Source organism: Lissotriton helveticus, chromosome 10 (assembly GCF_964261635.1).
Source record: "Lissotriton helveticus chromosome 10, aLisHel1.1, whole genome shotgun sequence".
Lineage (NCBI taxonomy): Eukaryota > Metazoa > Chordata > Amphibia > Caudata > Salamandridae > Lissotriton > Lissotriton helveticus.
In genome coordinates, this window is record NC_136071.1 from 802,827,730 (window position 1) to 802,847,655 (window position 19,926).

General features: G+C 43.7%; 1 protein-coding gene across 1 annotated transcript in view; it reads left to right on the forward strand.

Annotated features, from left to right (window-relative positions):
• The window catches only part of MPP7 (MAGUK p55 scaffold protein 7), a 1,171,941-nt gene that overhangs the window by 756,858 nt on the left and 395,157 nt on the right, over positions 1 to 19,926 (forward strand). The window contains exon 8 of the mRNA XM_078663396.1: positions 12,756 to 12,837. Within this exon, the coding sequence (XP_078519522.1) occupies positions 12,756 to 12,837 (82 nt within the window). The remainder of the gene's footprint in view (positions 1 to 12,755; positions 12,838 to 19,926) is intronic.

Consider the following 19,926-nt stretch of genomic DNA (forward strand, 5'->3'; position numbering starts at 1 on the left):
ACGTGACATTGGGTGGTAGGGGCAGCCTGCGAAACTCTCTCTCCGATTATCTTCACATCACGCTCAGTCCTGCCACGTTTGGCGAACACTGTCTGGCTTACGCTACACCAAAACTCCGCACTGGTGGATGACACTGCAGCCATCATGTTTTCATCTAACATGCATAGGAAGATTGGATAGCTGCTTACCTGAAAAATGCAGAGTGTTTTGGGCATCAACAAGAGGTGGGGAAGCCCTGTGGAAAAGTGACAGTAAAATGCAATATGGTTAGAAGGGTTTAAATATGTCATTGTACAAACCATTTTCCTACAAATGAAGAGAAAATGTTTCAAATAACATGAAATCAGTGAATACATTTCCGTTTCATGATATACCGTATAATAAAGTATTGTTCTGGAAAAAATCCAGTCGGCTTTCATGCACAGGTCTCTTCCAGTTCATGTTCACATCTTCTGAGTAGCCACATCGTAAACCTGGTCTGCACATGTTTGACATTCACACCGAGCCTGCACAAGGAATGGAAAGTTTACATCACAATTGAGAATACGTCCTGCCCCTTTAATGTCTACAGCAGAATAGTTCGTCTGGGAGTCAGGTGGGAGGACGCTTAGAAAGGAAAGTTACCGCTTTCCATAACATGTATACAGCAAGTTTGCACGTCCGATTTACCAGCCTGGAAAAAATATATAGGGTGAATCGTCTGGGCGTTCTCGGCGTTTGCTCCTTGTTAAATTTGGGCAGGTCAAATAATTATTTTAAGGAAAATGGCAATATTTTCATCAAGGAAACTGTGGAAAACAAACCATATCCCAGATGATCGACAGCTATGAATCAGCAAGCGTGCCACACTGCTCAATAAATCCTAATCTGCGGTAAAAGGGAGTGTGTGAGAGACACTGTATATAGCACATTCCAGATTCCTGGCATGACTCCCCTTCCTCAGTGCGCCTCTCAAGGGTACTCTGCTATGCAGTAGGTGTAACTTACTTTTAGAGGGACGGGTCGCTTTCAATTGCTGCCTGCTTTTAGGCAGCTAGCAGGTGGGCGTCACTGGGCGCTATGACATCATACTCACTCTTCTCTTTGACCCTGTGGGCTGCCAGCCAATCGCTGCAGCAGGGTGTCCAGCCAATGCATCCTCCTTCAGGCTTCTTTAATGTCTGCGATCGGGAGGGGGGCGGGGGGGGGGGGGGAGCACCTTTTAGTTGTTTTTTTTCAACATGGTTCTTTGTTTTATAAGATGTTGCAATTATAAAACACACCTGGTGAACACCGAGCACCTAATTATTATCACTTTGCGTTGTGCTTGTGGGGAGTATATAAAACGTAGGTATGGTTGTATTAGCTGTTGGATAACATGACCGCATGCAGAGCCTACTATGCAGAAACTAAGAGTCATTCAAATGTGCTTGTTAAGGTAACCCTGACCCTATCATGGATTGCTCATGGCCTCACATTACATAACCCTAGAAATGAATGACATCACTCAAGCTAGTTTCTGACATCAGGCTGCCTGTGTCCTGACTTGGCTAGGGATAGTGAATGGCCTACTAAAATAACTCTAGGCTTAGCTGGAGGTTACCAATGAAGCTCATGACCCAGCCCGCATGTTACTGGACCTTTCTGAAGGCCATAACACACTTTTTGGGAGGCATATGGTGTTGAATGCTATGCCTGCACCAATGGGGTCAGAATGCCACAATTGGGTAAAGACCACAGCCTGCATCCATAGCATGCCAAATAGTGTCCGGAGCTCTTGAAGCATGATGGACGGCTGTGCTCAGCAGGCTCTGATAGCTGTGCAAATAGGACTGCACTTTGGACCCAGAGCATCTCTTGAAATGTTGGTCAGAACTGCACCACATTGCAACAAGTGAACATTGCAATCGAGCCCAGCCAAATAGAGGGCACGTGGGGCTCCAAAACCCCAATTAGAAGAAAATAGGGCATTTTTCAACACGTCTCAAGTTATGCTGTCAGAACACCATAAGAATTGGAGTACAGCTCAGGACCATGGATCAGCATGATCTTCAGTGAAAGCCGAATAAACGAGGTGCATCCGCATTCTGTACAATGCAAGAAAGATTTGGACTGAGCGTAGTGAGAGAACCAAACACTATGCAGAAGGTTTCGGGTAATACTACCACTCAAAGATTTGAACATGGGGAAATTGTGTTTTTTTACAGCAGTTTATCAAGCACGTTCACTACAAAGTATTACATTTCATGTGTAGCTCTGAAGGTGGACCTAAGCATATATTCAATCTAAGCAGCACATAAAGCACTTTTTTCATAGACCTTTTCAAAGGGCCACTGTATGTAAAGCACCTCTGCTCATCGGATGTAAAGCACAATAGCCAGATGAGTTTTTTCGGTGCTCCAGTATGTAAAGCACCATATACAGGCCAGTTTTTCAGTGTCTCAATATGTGCAATACATTAGGAAGGCCAGAGATTACAATGCTTCGCTATTAAGAGCCGCATAATCAGGCAAGTATGTAAAGCGTTGTAACCAGGACGTGTGTGTGTGTGTGTGTGTGTGTGTGTGTGTGTGTGTGTGTATATATATATATATATATATATATATATATTTGTCACAGCTCCCTCACGATCGTACCAACTGCCTGTGGAATGTAATGAAAAAATAAAAAAATTGCAAAATACAACCCGTGGAGTGCGACCCAATTGTTTCCTTCGCGAGGGAGCTGTGACAAATGGATTAGCAGCGTGGTTCAGCTGCAGGGCACCGCACCCGTTCTGAGCGCTGTTAGAGTGGCAAAAGGAACCAGCAATGGAAAATATATATATATATATATATATATATTCACTAAAAAAACCATAGGTTTCACACCAGTTATAGTTAGCTGAAAGTTTTACTCGCATAAAACCATTGAAATTCCCACGTTATAGTTAGTTGGACTCACTATAACTTGCGCGTGCAATGCACTGCTGATGACGTCACATATTACATCACTCATAACATGGTCAGTGACATCACCCACCCATTTCTCTCACTATTGCTTTGTACTTGGAGAGAGCAAGAGCTGTTCTGTGTATTGTCTTCTTTTCCTAATTTTCCTGATCTACAGCAATGGCTGCAAGGGAGTCATCCAGCAGTGATTCAGAAGGTTTTTTGCCTGAGGACCCTCCTCACCAGAAAAAAAAAGAACCACTTCATCTGGAAATTTTATGACATCCCTGAAGGACAAAAAAAAGTTAATGCTGCAGAAGTAACCTGCAAAATATGTGGCAGTATTTTATCGAGAGGCAAAATATAGCTTTGGAAATGCCAATTTAATTAGGCATGTCAAGAGAAGACACCCAAACAACTTTGCCAGGGAGAGTGTCAGGGAGCTGGCACGGAATTTACCAACAGATGGCGGCAGCACCTCCACTGGTGGAGCAACACCTTCGGGACCACCACGTGGAAGAATGGTCCCTAACATACAGCCGGTGTTTGCAAGCATTAAATTTCTGTGCGTGGAGTGTGAGGAACTGCTTTGTTATGGGGAGCAGAGCGTTGAACTCATTGCTATAAAGAGACAGGAACACCGCTGCCCTCCCTGTCCCTAAATTTTCACATTTTTTTGCTCCTGTTGAGCAGTTTTGGAATCCCTGTTTTTGTTTTTCCCCTGAAAAAAATCCCAAAAAATATAGAATCGTTTTAAAAAGTATAAAAAAAACAAAAACAAAAAAAAAGTTCTTTTCAGAACTACCTCCAATTTATAAAAAAGTGCTATTTTTTTTTTAAAAAAGTCTGTCATTCTTTTATCTCCATGGTACGCTCCCCGGTACGCGTACCCGGCGCTCCCCCCGCGAAAATCTAAAAAAAAAAATATTATTTTTTTTGTCCTACGGGACCCTTTTATGGCCCCCACATCAAACCTAGGGGGTCAGGGGGGGTGTACCCTGCCCCCTTTTGCTCATTTCCCCCTTTGATTTTTGCCACCTCTTGTGTCTCAATCCTACCGAGACAGAAGTCCGCTGCGGACTGTTTCGAATGTTTACAGACACCCGAGAACCAATCAGCTTGCCGTGCGCAAGTCGCGCGGCGTGCCCGGAGCGCCCCCGGTACGCGTACCGGGGCGCGGCTCTAGATATAGAACCTAAATTACTCAATATCCTCTGGAGCACATATCTTGAGACATAGCAAAGGCACATCGGGCTACCAGTCCCTACAATTTTGCCAAGTTTGGTGAAAATCCATTCATTTGTTCGAGCTAAAAGTGCGACCGACCGCCCTATGTAAATTAACATGGGGAAAACACGTTTTGGGACCGCCCTTTTATCTCGGCCCCCGCTTGACGAATCCCCCCCAAACTGGGAAGGAGCGGAGCGCCGCGAGGCAAAGTTGCTGAAAAATTCAGGCTGATTGCTCAACCGGCACCAAAGTTATTCCAAATAGAATGTTGCGATTTCCCTATGGAAATCAATCCTGACTATAACTATATATATATATATATATATATATATATATATATATATATATATATATATATATATATATTATGCAAATCCTTCAAACCTCCACATGCAGCGGTGACAGCAGCGGCGAGAGAAGAGACAGACCCCACGTAGTCCAGGCAAGATGTTATTTATTCCAAGTGCCTTCCAAAATGTAACATTTCGAGTACTGACGTACTCTTGTTCACACACCACATTTTAAACATTGGAAAGTTCTTTTATCTGCATAGTGAAAGCCCACCCCATTGGGCCACACCTTCCACACGTGAGTCACATGGTTGTGCTTGATGTCAGATAGCAGAAATTTAAAGGCATAGTGCATCTATTCACAGTGACTATGTACATTGGTTGCATCCAAAGAAAACAAATACTAATTTCTAAAACATGCTTGAATAAATATTACTGGTAATCCAGATTGGTTACTGTTTGCAAATAAATAACAAACATTTGGTAAGTGGCAAAATAACTGCTTGAATGCACTGTTGTCATTACACATAACAAGTAAGGAAAATTTATCATATGCATGAATGCATAGCATACCTCGTATTGCCAGAACACCCAATCTAGACTATTAACCAAAAGACAAGCATAAAAAGTATTGTAAAAATGCAAATCATAGTCGTATAATACTCAATTGCTACATGGCCAGGCACAACTTTAACGTGAAAGAACTGTTTTTTATAAGTACATATGTGTATAAGTGTCACCAAAAGAGTAGCACCTTAGTGTAAAGAAACACATTCTCAAGTTTTAGTCCTCTGTCATTATATTAAAAAATGTATACAATTATACATTTTGTATATTCAAAATACCGTTTCAGAACTATTTACAAGACAATTATGTTTGTGAGAAAAAAGTGCTATAACAAATTTACAGTGACAAAGAAAATCACCAAAAAAAACCATTTTCCAAATATAGTTAAAAGACTGCACTGCTCAGAAACCTGGACAGCTAGCTCTGGGTTAAGAGACGGGACTACAGATTTACCTAAAACAGGTATCTACTATCAAGAAAATGTGTATGTACGTATTACAAATATTGCAGTGTGCCGTATTAGAAAGTCTTTTATTGGAACTTCAGTTTACTGATAAACATATAGTCTGTGCAGAATCTATACAAAGAATTTGATGCTCTTACAGAAAATTGTGCATGTCCTCTGTCGCATTCAACCCATTGGGTTGTTTGCTGTCGAGTTTGATGATGTACTGCGTTTCTAAACGGCGTAATAGTTTCTCACGATCACCGCCACGTCTCAATGGAGCAACAGCATCAATGACAAAATATTTAAGGCATGACAGATCCCTGTTATGCCTGCTGTTGAAATGGCGTGCTACCGGATATGCCCCATCGTGATTAACTATAGCACGAAGGTGCTGCAGTATTCTAACATGCACCTGTGCGCCGGTGCTGCCTACATAGCGCAGACCGCAGGTGCAAGTTAGGACGTACACCGCAAACTCCGTACGGCAGTTGTAATTGCCGTGAATTAAAGATTCAGATTCAGAAAAAGGAGTGCGGTAATGAGTGGTGTTCTGACCGAACTTGCATGCTCGACATGAGGAGCATTTGTGAAAGCCTTTACCTCCAAACCAATTGGTAGTCTTCGGCAATTCAGGGCTGGATTGTACTAGCTTGCTGCGCATGCTGTATGCACGCCTGAATGTGACCACTGGTTTGTCTGGGGTCCTATCACGTAAGACTCCATCCGTTTTTACAACTGCCCAGTGTTTGTTAATTATGGATTTTATCTTACGATGCTGTCTACTATACGTGGTTATTAGTCTAGTGACATTGGGTGTGCTATTGTTGTCAGGGGGTTTGGGTACAAATAAAGAGTCCCTAGATCTTTCTTTGCTCTTTTGCAATGCTGTCGCTAGGCAGGTTTTATTGTAGCCCCTTGCCTCTAATCTCTCAAGCATTGCCGTTGCCCCCTCCTCAAACTTTTCCTGAGTGTTACATATTCGCTTGAGGCGCAGTAATTCGCCCAGCGGAATGCTCATGATGACATGCTTGGGATGACCACTGCTGGCATGTAAAATACTGTTGCCAGCAGTGGACTTTCTATGTAGGGAAGTAATGATCTTGTTGCCCATGATGTTGATAGAGACATCAAGAAAATCAGCTGAAGTTTCGCTGATGTTGGAGGTGAAGAACAAATTAAATTGATTCACATTAAGTGCATTCACAAAATTTTTAGCACTTGCGATGTCCCCTTCCCATACACAAAATATATCATCGATAAAACGCATCCAATGCTTAACACGTTCAAATCCATAAATGCCTGGTAATTCCTGCTCCTCCCACAGCCCAACGTGCAAACACGCGTAGCTGGGGGAGAAGCAGGACCCCATGGCCACACCACGTATCTGTTTCCAAATTTCCTTTCCAAACAAGAAATAATTGTTGTCCAAACACCATTGTACCAAGTTACAAATCATTTTGTTGTGGCTGTAGTACATACAAGATTTGCGCCCCAAAAAATGTCTTATACCTTCAATACCTTTCTTGTATTCGATGCAGGTGTATAAGGACTCAATGTCCAGAGTGATGATGCACCAATTCTTTTGCCATACTATGGCCTCTACTTTGGATAAAAAATCACCTGTATCTTTGATATAGCTGGGTAAGGATTGGACATGCTCTTGTAAATAAAAATCAATGCATCGTGAAATGTTTTCGCCCATACTCTTGATGGCGGAAATAATGGGCCTCCCGGGTGTTATATATATATATACACATACATACATACATACATACATAGGCTTACCTGTTTTCAGTTTCTATTTTTGGTAAATTCTGGTGGGGTTTTTTCATTTTTTTCAATACCTTAAAAAACAGTGGTTACACATTTCGCGCCATTAAAAACAACAGAAACAGTGTTTTTCCGCTGTTTATAGAATTTTAATTTTAATTTAATTTTAATTGCTTGCTTTCTGCACTGATCGTGCATGTGCACAGGGTATATGAGGTGCAAATACATGTTTACTGCAGCAGAATGGACTACAAAGTCAATAGCAGTCTTTATTAACTCTGAAGGTTGTAAATATGCGTTCATTATACCATCTAGCAAGTAACAAGGATCTCTTACAGGGAAGCACTTCAGCTCAGGTATCGATTTTGACAGACCATCATACAACATTTTCACATACGTAGCTGAATTACTGACAATACATACAATATCACTCCAATCTTTATTGAACTTGGTAGGAACTTTTTTCAGCAGCATTCCAAGTGACACTGCGCTCCATTTTTACCAAAAGTCTGGTGTCTAGTTTTCACCACTATCTCAGATGCTTGGTGACAACATTCTTTTTACATTTACCTCTCACTACATCTTGCATTGAATGTTTAAAGGTTGGGTTGTTTGGCAATTTACTTGCAATCAATACTGACTCACTAGAAATGGGGGCTTATGTATCAAAGGATTTCACCCATTCTCTGTCTGTGGGTAACTGTGATGGTACATATTAGGAAAGATTCTTATGAACCCAGCCATTTCACCTGTCAAATGTAGCCAAAATATCAAATATGATTTCGATATTTCCTGATTCTCTACAGTTTATAAAATAACTAAATAAGACCTAAAACATGCTTCTAAACACTGCATATCTGAAAGAAACAGGTTAGTATTAGATTCCTTACCTTAGAATATCCCCAGGCATCAGACTGGATCCGGAAATTTTTGCGTAGCAGTACTCTTGCGCATCGGTAGGCGTCGTCTGCGGCTCCGCATGCGTCGTGGGCGCCGTGATGACGTCGTCTGAGTACTTAGACGCCGCCTCCGCGCGCTGATGTCAGTTCTTAGACACAGCTTTTCCGCGCCAGAAACGCAGAGCCATGTTAAAAACTAACACTGGTGCCATTGAAACTAGGGCGCTGAAAGGGGATGACCTCAACCCTAGATATTGGTTCGCAGAACGGGGAGGATGGGTGGGGCTGTAAGGAATCTAATACTAACTACTGTTTCTTACAGATATATCGTTACCGGAGATAAGTAGCTTGTTCATCTGAAAGAAACAGGTTAGTATTAGATTCCTTAACTTAGAATAGATACCACAGCAATACCAACCCCGGAGGTGGGTCTGCGAACCAATAATCACACCAGATAGTCCTGGAGGACGGAACGGCCAAAGAAGCCATCCCTCCGGACTTAGCTGTCCAGGCAGTAGTGTCGTGCGAACGTGTGCAGCGAGGCCCACGTAGCTGCCTGACAGATGTCCTGCAAGGGGACTCCCCGGCCCAGGGCAGTAGTAGCCGCTGTGGCCCGAGTGGAATGGGCCCTCAGACCAACAGGAGGCTCCTTCTTCGCCAAGGAGTAACAGACCTTGATACACAAGACGACCCACCGAGAGATGGTCCTCTTGTGCACCGCCCGTCCCTTCTTAGTGCCCACGTAACCAACAAAGAGTTGGTCATCCACCCGGAACTGGCGTGTGCGATCTAGGTAGAACGAAATTGCACGTTTTGGGTCCAGACGGTGGAGCCTCTCTTCCTCTTTCGAGGGATGCGGAGGCGGAAAGAAGGTGGGCAAGGTGATGGACTGCCCGATGTGGAAGGCTGTGACTACCTTGGGCAGGAAAGAGGGTCTAGTCCGCAACACAACATTGTCCGGATGGACAGAAAGGAAATGTGGTTTGGATGAAAGAACCTGGAGCTCACTCACTCTCCTGGCAGAGGTGATGGCAACCAGGAAAGCAGTCTTCAAAGTAAGAAGGCGGAGAGGACAGTTGTGAAGTGGCTCAAAGGGAGCGCACATCAGAAAGGTAAGGACAAGGTTCAATTCCCACTGAGGCATCACAAACGGAACAGGAGGAAACGTGTGTGATGCCCTTCAGAAAACGAGTTACAATAGGGGACTTGAACAAAGAAGGTTGATCAGGCAGCCTCAGAAAGGCTGAAAGTGCAGAAAGGTAGCCCTTGGTAGTGCCCAGAGCAGAGCCCTGCTGGGCAAGAGAAAGAAGGAAGAGAAGAACCTCAGAAAGAGGGGCAGAGAGAGGATCCACAGCCTTTGCTGTGCACCATGCCACAAATTTGTTCCACCTGCAGGCGTATACCGACTTTGTGGAGGGACGCCTGGCAATGTATTGGCCCCTTCAGGAAGAAACTCATCTTTTCCTTTCTTTGAATGGCACTTAGTTTGTGGGTGCAAAGGAGTTTTTTCAGTGTTCATTTTCACCGGTGATGGCTATTTACCTTTCAGTGGGGTTTTATCAGTTTTTATAGGTAAAACCAGATAGCCCCTCTCGCTCTCTCTCTCTCTCATATCTATATATATATATATATATATCAGTTGAAAGTCCAGTATTGCCAGTTATGAAAGTATTGCATACCACCTACTTCACAGTTCTCCAGTACTAACCCAAGGCCAGTATTAATTGTTTCCTTGTAAGTAAAGTACTATCACCAGACCAGTACCCTTAATACTCAAAGGTCTCAAATACTACCCACCGAAATCTGTAATACCTCAGCATTTAAAGCAGCATTCATGGGCTAAATCCGTAATGTACAAGTATGTAAGCATCAATCCTGGGCATGTTTCGACAATGCTCCAGTATGCAAAACACTACCAGAAGAGTACACTTAGACCTCCCAACTTCTAAGAATTTTTCACAGTTTGATGAGGAGTCAGAGCCTTGGATGAGCTGTGGCTTTGCATTGAGCACGGCCTTAGAGGTGCTTCTAAACAACATCAAGAAAGGGAACACTTCTGAGGGTGCCGCTGATCTCCTGGGAATGTTTAAAAACCCGTAATGGACTTCGACTGCACCAAGCTGCAAATCAAAAGCTGGTAGCCACTCTGTACAGTGGTTTATGCTGTCCTTGTGTTACACCATGTGATATCAGATCTTCACTTTGTGATCCTGTGAAGCAAGCCAATATTGTGTTACACATTTGCACCATGTGAATTTGTAGGTCTGCAGATTCCAAAATGCTCCATTGTGTAAAGCAACTAGGCAGTGCAACCAGAACCATCACCAGGGCTAAACCTAGAGGTCATGTGAAGCAAATTTTGCTCCAGTTGCACTGCCTGACCAACCAAGCGTTCTATTCTCTGTACTGTACATAAAGGAAAAAAGAGAAAAGGTTCTATGTGTGTAATAAGCGACTTCTGATTTCACATTATGCAATTAAGCCACTAGATGGGTATTTCGCTCTTTTTTTTTTTACGTCAAAAATTAGTACTTTGTTTTTATTGAATCTTTGTGCACACGGTTAGGCTGCAGAAACCACATGAATGCTCAGCTTGTTTGGAGCCTGAGGGTGTGTAACTGAGAGGGACTCGACTTGAGCGAGAGCTAGGCATCTGACGCGAGCCTGGCTCTAGCTTTCATTGGGTCACCCACCTCCAGGATCAACGGATGATCCCTGTTCAGAGGCAAGATTCCATTTATGACATTGCTCATAATTTGGTCTATGAATTGGCAAAATCTCATGAATCCAGTGGTATCAAAAGATATCTGTTTTGGTATCTACTGTAGAACTGAAACTTTACTTGGTTTAGCACTCAATTGTGTAATTTGAGAGTTAATTTTATATTACTACGCTGGGTTGTGGTGACTGTCAAAGGTAGCCACAGTGCTGTGCTGTTGGTTCCTTTTCAGAAATAATCTATCCGATTGTGTGTTTTTCTTTTGGTGCTTATAGACCTCTTGATGTGGACACATCATTGTGTCAATAACTATAATGGTATAGTTCAACTGTGTTACATTAATACATCAGTGTTGTACATGAGTTGGCAAACTAACATTACATTTTGATTAAAATTATAAAAACAAGTATAGCTATCTTACAGTATGGTTCTCGATGGCCTGGATGTCACTGACAGCATGGCAAGGCTTTGAGCATGGACGTCATTAGGAGTTGCAGCTGCGACCCCTGCCTTGCCCCGTGCCTCTACTGCCTTTGCGACCCCTGGTCTCAGAGGTGGCAAATTCCGGTAGAGCTCAGGGCAGCACATCAATACGGACGTCGGTTGTGTCCCCACTTTCCTTGTTTTCTGTCGGTTTTATTGCACTAATAGTGAATAATACGTTTAATATATTATTCACTATTAGTGTAATAAAGAATTGAGAACAATTAGCTGGAATATGACCCTCACTGGCAGCTGAGGTAATTAAAAATATACTTTGAAATGTATGTTGTGTACAGGCTTGAGGGTGTGAGTGTCTTTATGTGAGAGACAGTTTGTGTATGTGTGAATGTGTAAGTATGTGTAAGCAGGTGTGTTAGTAATGGTCAAATGGCGTGAGATGTCACTCTGACTATGCCTGACATTTTGGCGAATTGAGGTTCATGGCTTCTAAGCACATATGTTTTTAAAGTTTACACATGGTGGTCTGATTTTCATATTCTGTTTTGTATTGGTGTCTGTTTCAAATGAGGTCCATGCTGTTAATTGTTCACTGGATTCATTATATTCGTGTAAAGCCTATTTCTTTTCTAGCACACGGGCATAAGTGTCTGCTGAATATGATGGACAACAACAAAGCCTTAAAGAGTTTTTTAAAAGAGGTTTATGTGTGGAACGTGCCAAGGGCTTGGAGAATTATTTTCCTTTTTTTAACATTTTATAGCTCAAGACGACTTAACTGTTCTATTTGAACTTTTTAGCCCATACGCTCTGAAATTCTCCTAGGAGCATGTAGATGAGCTGTAAGCAAGCTGGATAACTAGTGGCACAGGGGGTGGGTGCAGTTGCGGGAAGGAGCGCGCATAACAACAAAAGAACTTGCCACTGGGTCCTACGCCTCTGCTCTCCTGCCTGACTTCAGGAACAGGAAGCAGGCACCAGGCAGCCATGTTCCCGCCCCTAAGGCAATCAGAACGCTGCAATTCAGCATTGTGATTGGTCTGAGCGTCCTTACATGGCTCTCAGCCAGGGGCTGGAGGGGTGGGCTTGTTCTCCATGCAGGCTGTAATGCAGCCTGTATGTAGAACTGGCAAAGTGTGCATGACCTGTTAGAGTGGCCCGAGAGGGCCGTCCAAACAGTCACTGAGCACATAGGAGTGGGCAAACTACTCCTCCCCTCCCCTGCCTTGCTTGGAGAGCAGAGCAGCCCTGCCCACCTACAAAGCAGTACAAATCTAAAATAACTGAAAGTTATCACTCTTATGTTTTTGCTTCTGGCACTGCTTGAAAGCAATAGGGTGAAGCTCCTCGGCCATAGTGGAGGAGTTACCACTGCGGCGAACGTCCAGATCAAAGTATATTTATTGTAAACCCTACGATGCTTGTTTTTTGAGATAATGATTAAATATGATCCACAACGTCAATATTCGTTTTTAATTTCAGGGCGCTACAATAAAAAAAGATGAACATACAGGCGCTATTGTGGTGGCGAGAATAATGCGAGGAGGGGCTGCGGATCGAAGTGGTGAGTATTATTTTGCAGCATTTCTCGTGCACAACATAAGCGTACAGAATCAGGAAGAGTCAATAGTTTGGCTTTAGTTTTGTACATAAGAGCAACACATGGGCACATGTATGGAATGTGTACAGACCAGGAAAACTACAGATACCTAGTTTCATACATTCCACTAGATGTACAGTCAGTTGTCAGTGTGCACAGTCCAACAAATATCCAAGGAACAGTGCCCCCTGGCCAGCAGTCATATATAACCCTGTGCAGCAGGAGGCACTGGTGGATGTCCATACGTGGGGTACAGGAGGAAATACAGTAGGGAAATGACCTGCAAAAATGATATGTGGATATGGTGCTCAATAGGGACAGCTGTGGCAAATTTTCTGGTCAAATACATTTTTTTCTGGAAAAGCAATACCCATTCTTCCCTCCAGTTTTTATTTGCTCAGAAATAGGTTTTATCCAAACACAAATCTCTTTTTATGCTGAGAGTAGTGTTTGGTGCAAGGCCCTCATTTTATTGGAGTCCTTCCTTGTAGTGCATGGTTTGTGCTACGCTTTTTTGCTGTATTCCTACTCATGGGCACCCTCTACTTGGAGCGGTACAGTGGAGCAGACTGGGAGGATGACACTTTTCTGTGAGCTGACCCACCTATAATTCTAGTGTGGAAGATCCCTCTGACTGCCTAAAAGAGAGAACATTTTAGGTGCTTATGTACCCCTGAAGGATTAATGGAGTATTACTTACAAATGTTTGAACGACACTCCCCATATAAGGAGTCAACTTATGCTGACTTTAGGAAAGTGGATTATTTTCCATTGAGGCTGGTTTGGCTTCAATATGTAATACTTTTACAATGCCCCAAAAACAGGCCCTTTGGATTCACACTAATAAATCTCTAGTTCAGTCCTGGTAGGGTGACACAGAGCAGTAAGGCTTTACTAGAGGAACACATGTTGGGCATTTCAGAGTACCAACATGAACAATAAGTAATTGACGTGACTCAAAAGAAATCCATCATCAATGTATAGAAATAGCGCATATTTTTATATAAATTTAGACACCAAAACAAAGGCAATCAGATGAGTATCACCTGAGTTATGGATTTTAAAAGGAAAAATAAATCATTTCAAATCAATACTGCAATGCTTTAACATTGCGGTCAATGGTAAAAAAAAGAACAAGTGACACTCGGTCACTTGCAGGTCAAGTTGCGTGGAACCCACTTGGTCCAGGCCTCAATAGTCGGCTGGATTTTACCTGGTTTATAGCGCCTGGGTCCAGAGGTGCTCTGGCTGTTCCTGAGGCTAAAGTGAGAGCCATGGAGGAGCTGGTTTTACCACTTAAACGGTGCTGGCTAGGAAACGGATGCTAAAAGCCGACAACCGGTCCCCTGAAGTGGTTGGGTAAAGTTGCTGAGTAGTTCCCTCATGTTGCAGTGTTGGTTGAAGGTAGTGGTTGCCAGACTAGCCACCAAAATGCCTTGGCAGTGGTTAGGTGAGCAAGAAGTTGTTTGGACATCCGGAGGAAAGTGGTAGCCACCTGAAACATACTGGGGGTCAAGACCACATTTCCCACAAGGCACTGGACCATCTACATTTGGGCAATTCCCTCGGAGGGCCGGATGGCCGGATGGCCAGCGATTCTTTGGTTCTGGGAGCATGTTTTTACCTGTGGACTGCAGAGATCTAGTGCCTCTACTCTAAGGAAGTCTAGAGTTGCCTTTGGATCTTAAAGGAGTCCCTCTGTCTGGGGAAAATGTTTTTTTAGTCCGGGATAAGGCACAATTGTGTTGAAGTGTGGTTGTCACAGATGCAGACTATCGTGCCTTTGTTTTGTGCAGGTCCTGTTTTCGCAGACTGGTGTCTTCATCCTCTTTTGCAATTTGAATCGGAACTGAGGTTCTAGTGCCAAGGGTGCCCCTTAAATCCTAGATTTAGGGGTGTGGGTTCAAGTAACCAATGGGCTACTATCCCCAGCTGCTAATCTGCCCCTGAGGTGACCACATCTAGGGTGTTGGCCAACTTTGCTACCTTGAGCCCCCTGTTCTGGCAGAAACCTTATTTAAATATAATTGTACAAGTAAACCTGGAAGGTTTTGAAACCTCGTCCGTATAAGTGACTTTTGTTTCTTTGTGTGATGCATCTGGGGGCCAACACCATTTACTCCAATAGCACAGTTGGCAATCGTTTCAGAAAGTGGAATTCCTGGAAAAGACTGGTAGGAGAGCTCAAAAGATGACCTGCTTTCATAAAAAAAAAAAAGTGGCAATACACAGATTCCGAGTGAAATAGCTGTCAGGGATGTGTATACTGTCATGTATTATGCCTGCCCGTGCTTTGAGCCGCATGCTGCAGCTCCTTTAGATTAGGCTTATGCTAAAAGATTGCTCCAAATAAATATGTGCAAGTTACTGTCCTTCAGAGAAGCTTTCACCCTTGATCTCACCCGTCCTTTGTGCTCTTGCAATTTCTTTGATTCTGAAAATCTCTGAAACAGTGACAATAAAGTGGAATAAAATCTGAAAATCTAAATGAAAAAATGTGGGAATGCGCAGTCTCGAAAAATTGTTTTTCCTTTGCAGTAGAGTCTGTGAATTTTGCTAACTTTGATTAATTCATCTAATTATCCATGTAACCTTTTTGTGAGAGCTATATTAGCAGTGCAGAAATCGTTCTTATCCCATCGTTGGAAGATGATACAAGATTTTGAGAGTTAGATTATTTTGGCTAAACACATTGCTCAGTAAAATATTTCAGCAAATAGTGGTCTCTTGTGGCTACCTGTTTCTCACTTGCACTCACAAAATAGACCCTCGTTTATTTATAGTATTGCTATCCCATTACAACTACAAATAATAATGTATTTTGATGCCTTAAATTATCTTCGTCTACACCACCTTTATTGATACACTGGGAACCTAATCCAGGCCCTCCCACTCTCGTTCTTCTACCCATCTAGTATCTATCTTTCAGAGGATCCTAGATGGGGGCACCATCAGGAGTTATTGGGAGAGTGGGAAAACAACAGTGAAGGGAGGAGGGAGCCCCTTTATCGTTGGAACACGCTCCCTGAATATCCACCGTTATATGGAGAGGGGGATGGGTGGGAGCATAGTACCAGAAGGAGAGGGGGATGGGGTGGCAGACCAAGAGGAGTTTCTGGCCCATATAGATTGCATTATCCAGCATACCTTACAACCTCAAATAGGTACAGCTCCCTGGAAATGGTTGATTGACTGGTTGTTTCCAACGTCAGGGAGGTGGACTACTCTGTCATAGCAAACTATGGCGAGGATAGACCCAGTTCCAGAGACCAACCTTGGCCACAAATACAATTAAAAACCAGTTCTGACATACCTAACTACTATCAAGTCCAAGCCAGTTGTATAGTGGATGCAGGGGATAACAATATTACTAACTTAGAGGCCGAACAAGGAGATTTGCCACAAACGTTAATAGCAAAACCTATTCTCGCCCCCACAGAGAACATTCGTTCTAATACCGAGCCACTACCTCCAAGACCTGCTGCGCTCAACGTAATTTCATGGAACGTAGCGGGCATTGGCAACAAAATCGAATGCCCCGACTGGTTGTCACTCATCAATTCGCAGGGAATTTGCCTTTTGCAGGAAACCTGGGCTAGAGAGGAGTTCACGTGCCCAGGCTTTGAAGTTTTCTCAAAAAAAGCAAAATGGGGGGGAAAGGGACGTCCCTCAGGACGGTTGGCAACTTTGATTGCCACCGACCTGGGTTGTAAGGCTAGGTGCTTAGACGAGGATTCTGAGGATATTTTACCTGTACTCCTAGAATGGCCAAATCTGACTAAGCTGCTGGTCATAAATGTCTATTCGAGACCCGTGCCTACATCAGGGGAATCGAAAACGATCGAGGACCTTTCAGCCTTTTTGAGTGAAATCCCAAGGGATCTCCCACAGTTGGTAGCAGGAGACTTCAATTCCCACTATGAGCCACTCCCTGGTTTACTGGATGGAGCTTCCTTAGAGGAGGATGCTAGTTGCCTGATACCAGACACGGTGGCTCCCCCACCAAGAGCCTGGTCACCTCTTGCACTACAGATAACAGCATTGACCCTCAACTATAGATTAAGGGCATGCAATGGGCGGACAAAATCAGACAACCCTAGCAAATGCACTTTCAATAAACCAGGCAGTGAATCCAGACTAGATTATATTCTAGCCCAAATATCAAACTGGACACGAATAATTGATTTTAGGGTACTGAGTAGAGGGGATAGTGATCACAACGCCCTTATACTCGAATATGCCATCCCTGGTATAGAGGACACAGGCTCGAATAATGGAAATGCGATTACTGGCCTACTCTTAGAGAATAATAGGAGGAGAGTGAGGTGGGGGAAGCTGGTAACAAATGACGCAAAACTATCTAGGCTCTACGCCAGAATTATTCCAGCACTCGAAAAGGCATTTGGCCTTGTGGATAAATTAGATGATCAAGGGAATATAGAATTACTGGGACAAGTCCACAAAGAATTAGTAAATACACTAGAGTTAGACCTATTCTCAAAAGCACCAGCAAAAACCAGTGCGCTAAATAAAAAATCCTGGTACAACGCCGCATGTCGGGAAGCAAAACGAGAACTCACATCTGTAATAAAGGTGCACGGATGCCGCGAGATAATACAAGGGAAAAGACGGGCCTATAGGATACTGTTGGCAAATGCCAAGGTAGAATGGGATCAAAAGCACTGGGAAGATCTATCTGAGGCATTAGCTAACAAAGATTCACGAAAATTCTGGCGAGTGGTTAACCACGGGTCAGAGGATCTCCCCTCTGCTATTGAACCCAATATTGCTCCTGGCATATGGCAGGAGCACTATCAATCCCTATATTCAATGGAGGGCATGCCCCAAACCAAGACTGATGATATTCCTGTGACTAGTCAGGTGGGCGAACCCTTCTTGCTGAAAGAAGTTCGCGCTGCAATTGCGGGTCTGGCAGGAGGTAAAGCACCGGGGTTGGACGGGGTCCCCGGAGACCTATTTAAGCAGGAACCAGAGATATGGGCACCGTATCTACTGTTGATATTTAATGCGGTTCTTGGGGTTATGGAGGTTCCAGATACTTGGCTGGGCGCAGAGGTGGTCCCTATATTTAAAAAGGGATCCCCTCTGCTCCCAGCCAACTATCGCCCCATAAGCCTCATTGATGTTTCTCAAAAGCTTTTTGGTAGACTAATACTGAATCGCTTGCAGAACTGGCTGGAGGAAACGGACATTCTCAGCCCGTACCAGGCGGGATTTAGGAGGGGTGTCTCCACAATTTACCAAGTATTTAGGTTAAATCTTATATATTGGCGTAGGGCACTTATCGAGGGTGGCACCCTTTATACAGTCTTTGTGGATCTGCGTGCCGCCTTCGATTTAGTGCCAAGAACAAAATTGTGGGAGGTAATGATAGAACTAGGCGTCCCGGAAGATATCCTTGCGATTTTGATCAAATTACATCATAACAATTTTGCGAGGGTCAGGTGTGGGAGGAGTGGGAAGCTGACTGAAAGTTTCCCCGTTCGCAGAGGGGTGAGGTAGGGTTTTGTGCTCGCACCTACCCTGTTCTGCCTCTTTGTGAACAGGGTAATCTCACATTTGACTGGGATCGCCAACAGCGACGCCCCAAAACTGACCGGCAGCAGGGTGCCCGCCATCATGTTTGCGGACGACACCCTGCTGCTATCCAAAACCCCGATGGGCATACAGAGGGTGCTTGATGGCTTCCAGGACTTCTGCACGGAAAGGGGCCTTGAAATTAACCCCCAAAAAACCAAATTTATGATCCTAAATCCCAAATCCCCAAAGCGTCCAAACCCCTTACTTGGAACGGTGCATTTGGAAAGGGTACATACCATAGAGTATTTAGGGATAACGTTAAATCAAAACTTGACTTGGGGGGCCCATCAGATAAAAGCCAACATGAAGCTGGCTCAAAAGGCAGGGGGTATCATGCGAATCGCGTCAAAGTTAGTCTTTCGCCCCCTGTCCCCTGCTATCCAAATCTATAAAATGCAGGCTCGGGGTGGTGTTACCTATGGGGGGGAGATGTGGGGTCACACGTCATCTTCTAATCTACAGGTGACGGAAAATAAATTTATCAGGCAGCTGACCGCCCTACCATCAAGCACTCCACTCCTGCCCCTGAGATTGGACCTGGCTTTAAGGCCCATTGCAGAAGAACTAGGGCTAAAGCCCCTAACATTTTGGCGCCGCATATGGAGTAGCCAGGATCTCATTTCCTATCGTTCTGAGCTGCAGGAATTTCTAACCTTACCTAACGCAGCCAAGATACCCTGGTTGAACTACATTAAGACAACATGTGAGACCCTCGGAATACCAGAACTGTGGTCGCACCCAGAAAGCACAAGTGCCAGGATTCCAAGGAAAGCACTCTCTGGAGTATATTATGCAAAAATGCTTACCCGAGCCTTGGGCAGTGTACGAGAGGGTTCTCGGACACGTTGCTTCATTGTGATTAAAGACTCATACAACTATGAAAGCGTTTTGGATGCAATGGCTCCTGTTTTAACAAGGAAACTTTTCTTGCAATGGAGGTATGGGACTCTTCCTCTAAAGACTTTCACCAAAGCATGGGCCGGACAGTCGCCTACTGAGACGTGCCCTGCTTGTGCTCACACCAAAGAGAGTGAAGTTCATGTCATCTTTTTTTGTCCAGCCTACCGTAAAAGCAGACGATATTGGTTGGTCCCATTATTGAGAAACCTGGGTTTTAGAACTTTTCTCCCTGCACTCAGAGTCTTAAAAACAGATTTATCCCCGGCGACGGTGTTTGTCCTGGCCAAATTTTTAACAGCAATGTGGCATATCAGAACCCGACATGTGAAGATGGCATGAAATCATTGAGAATCCTTCGCTCAGATATATTCTCGCCTTGTTTTAATGTTTCTTTTACAACCCCTTTTAATGTTTGATTGTGTATTTCTTTTATGATCAATTTGATCGAAATAAAGATTTGAAGATACACTGTTTTATTTGACCCACCACTAGTCCTGTAAGAATTTACCCTTCCTTTATGTTTGCCTTTTACTTAATAAGCCTTATGTCATA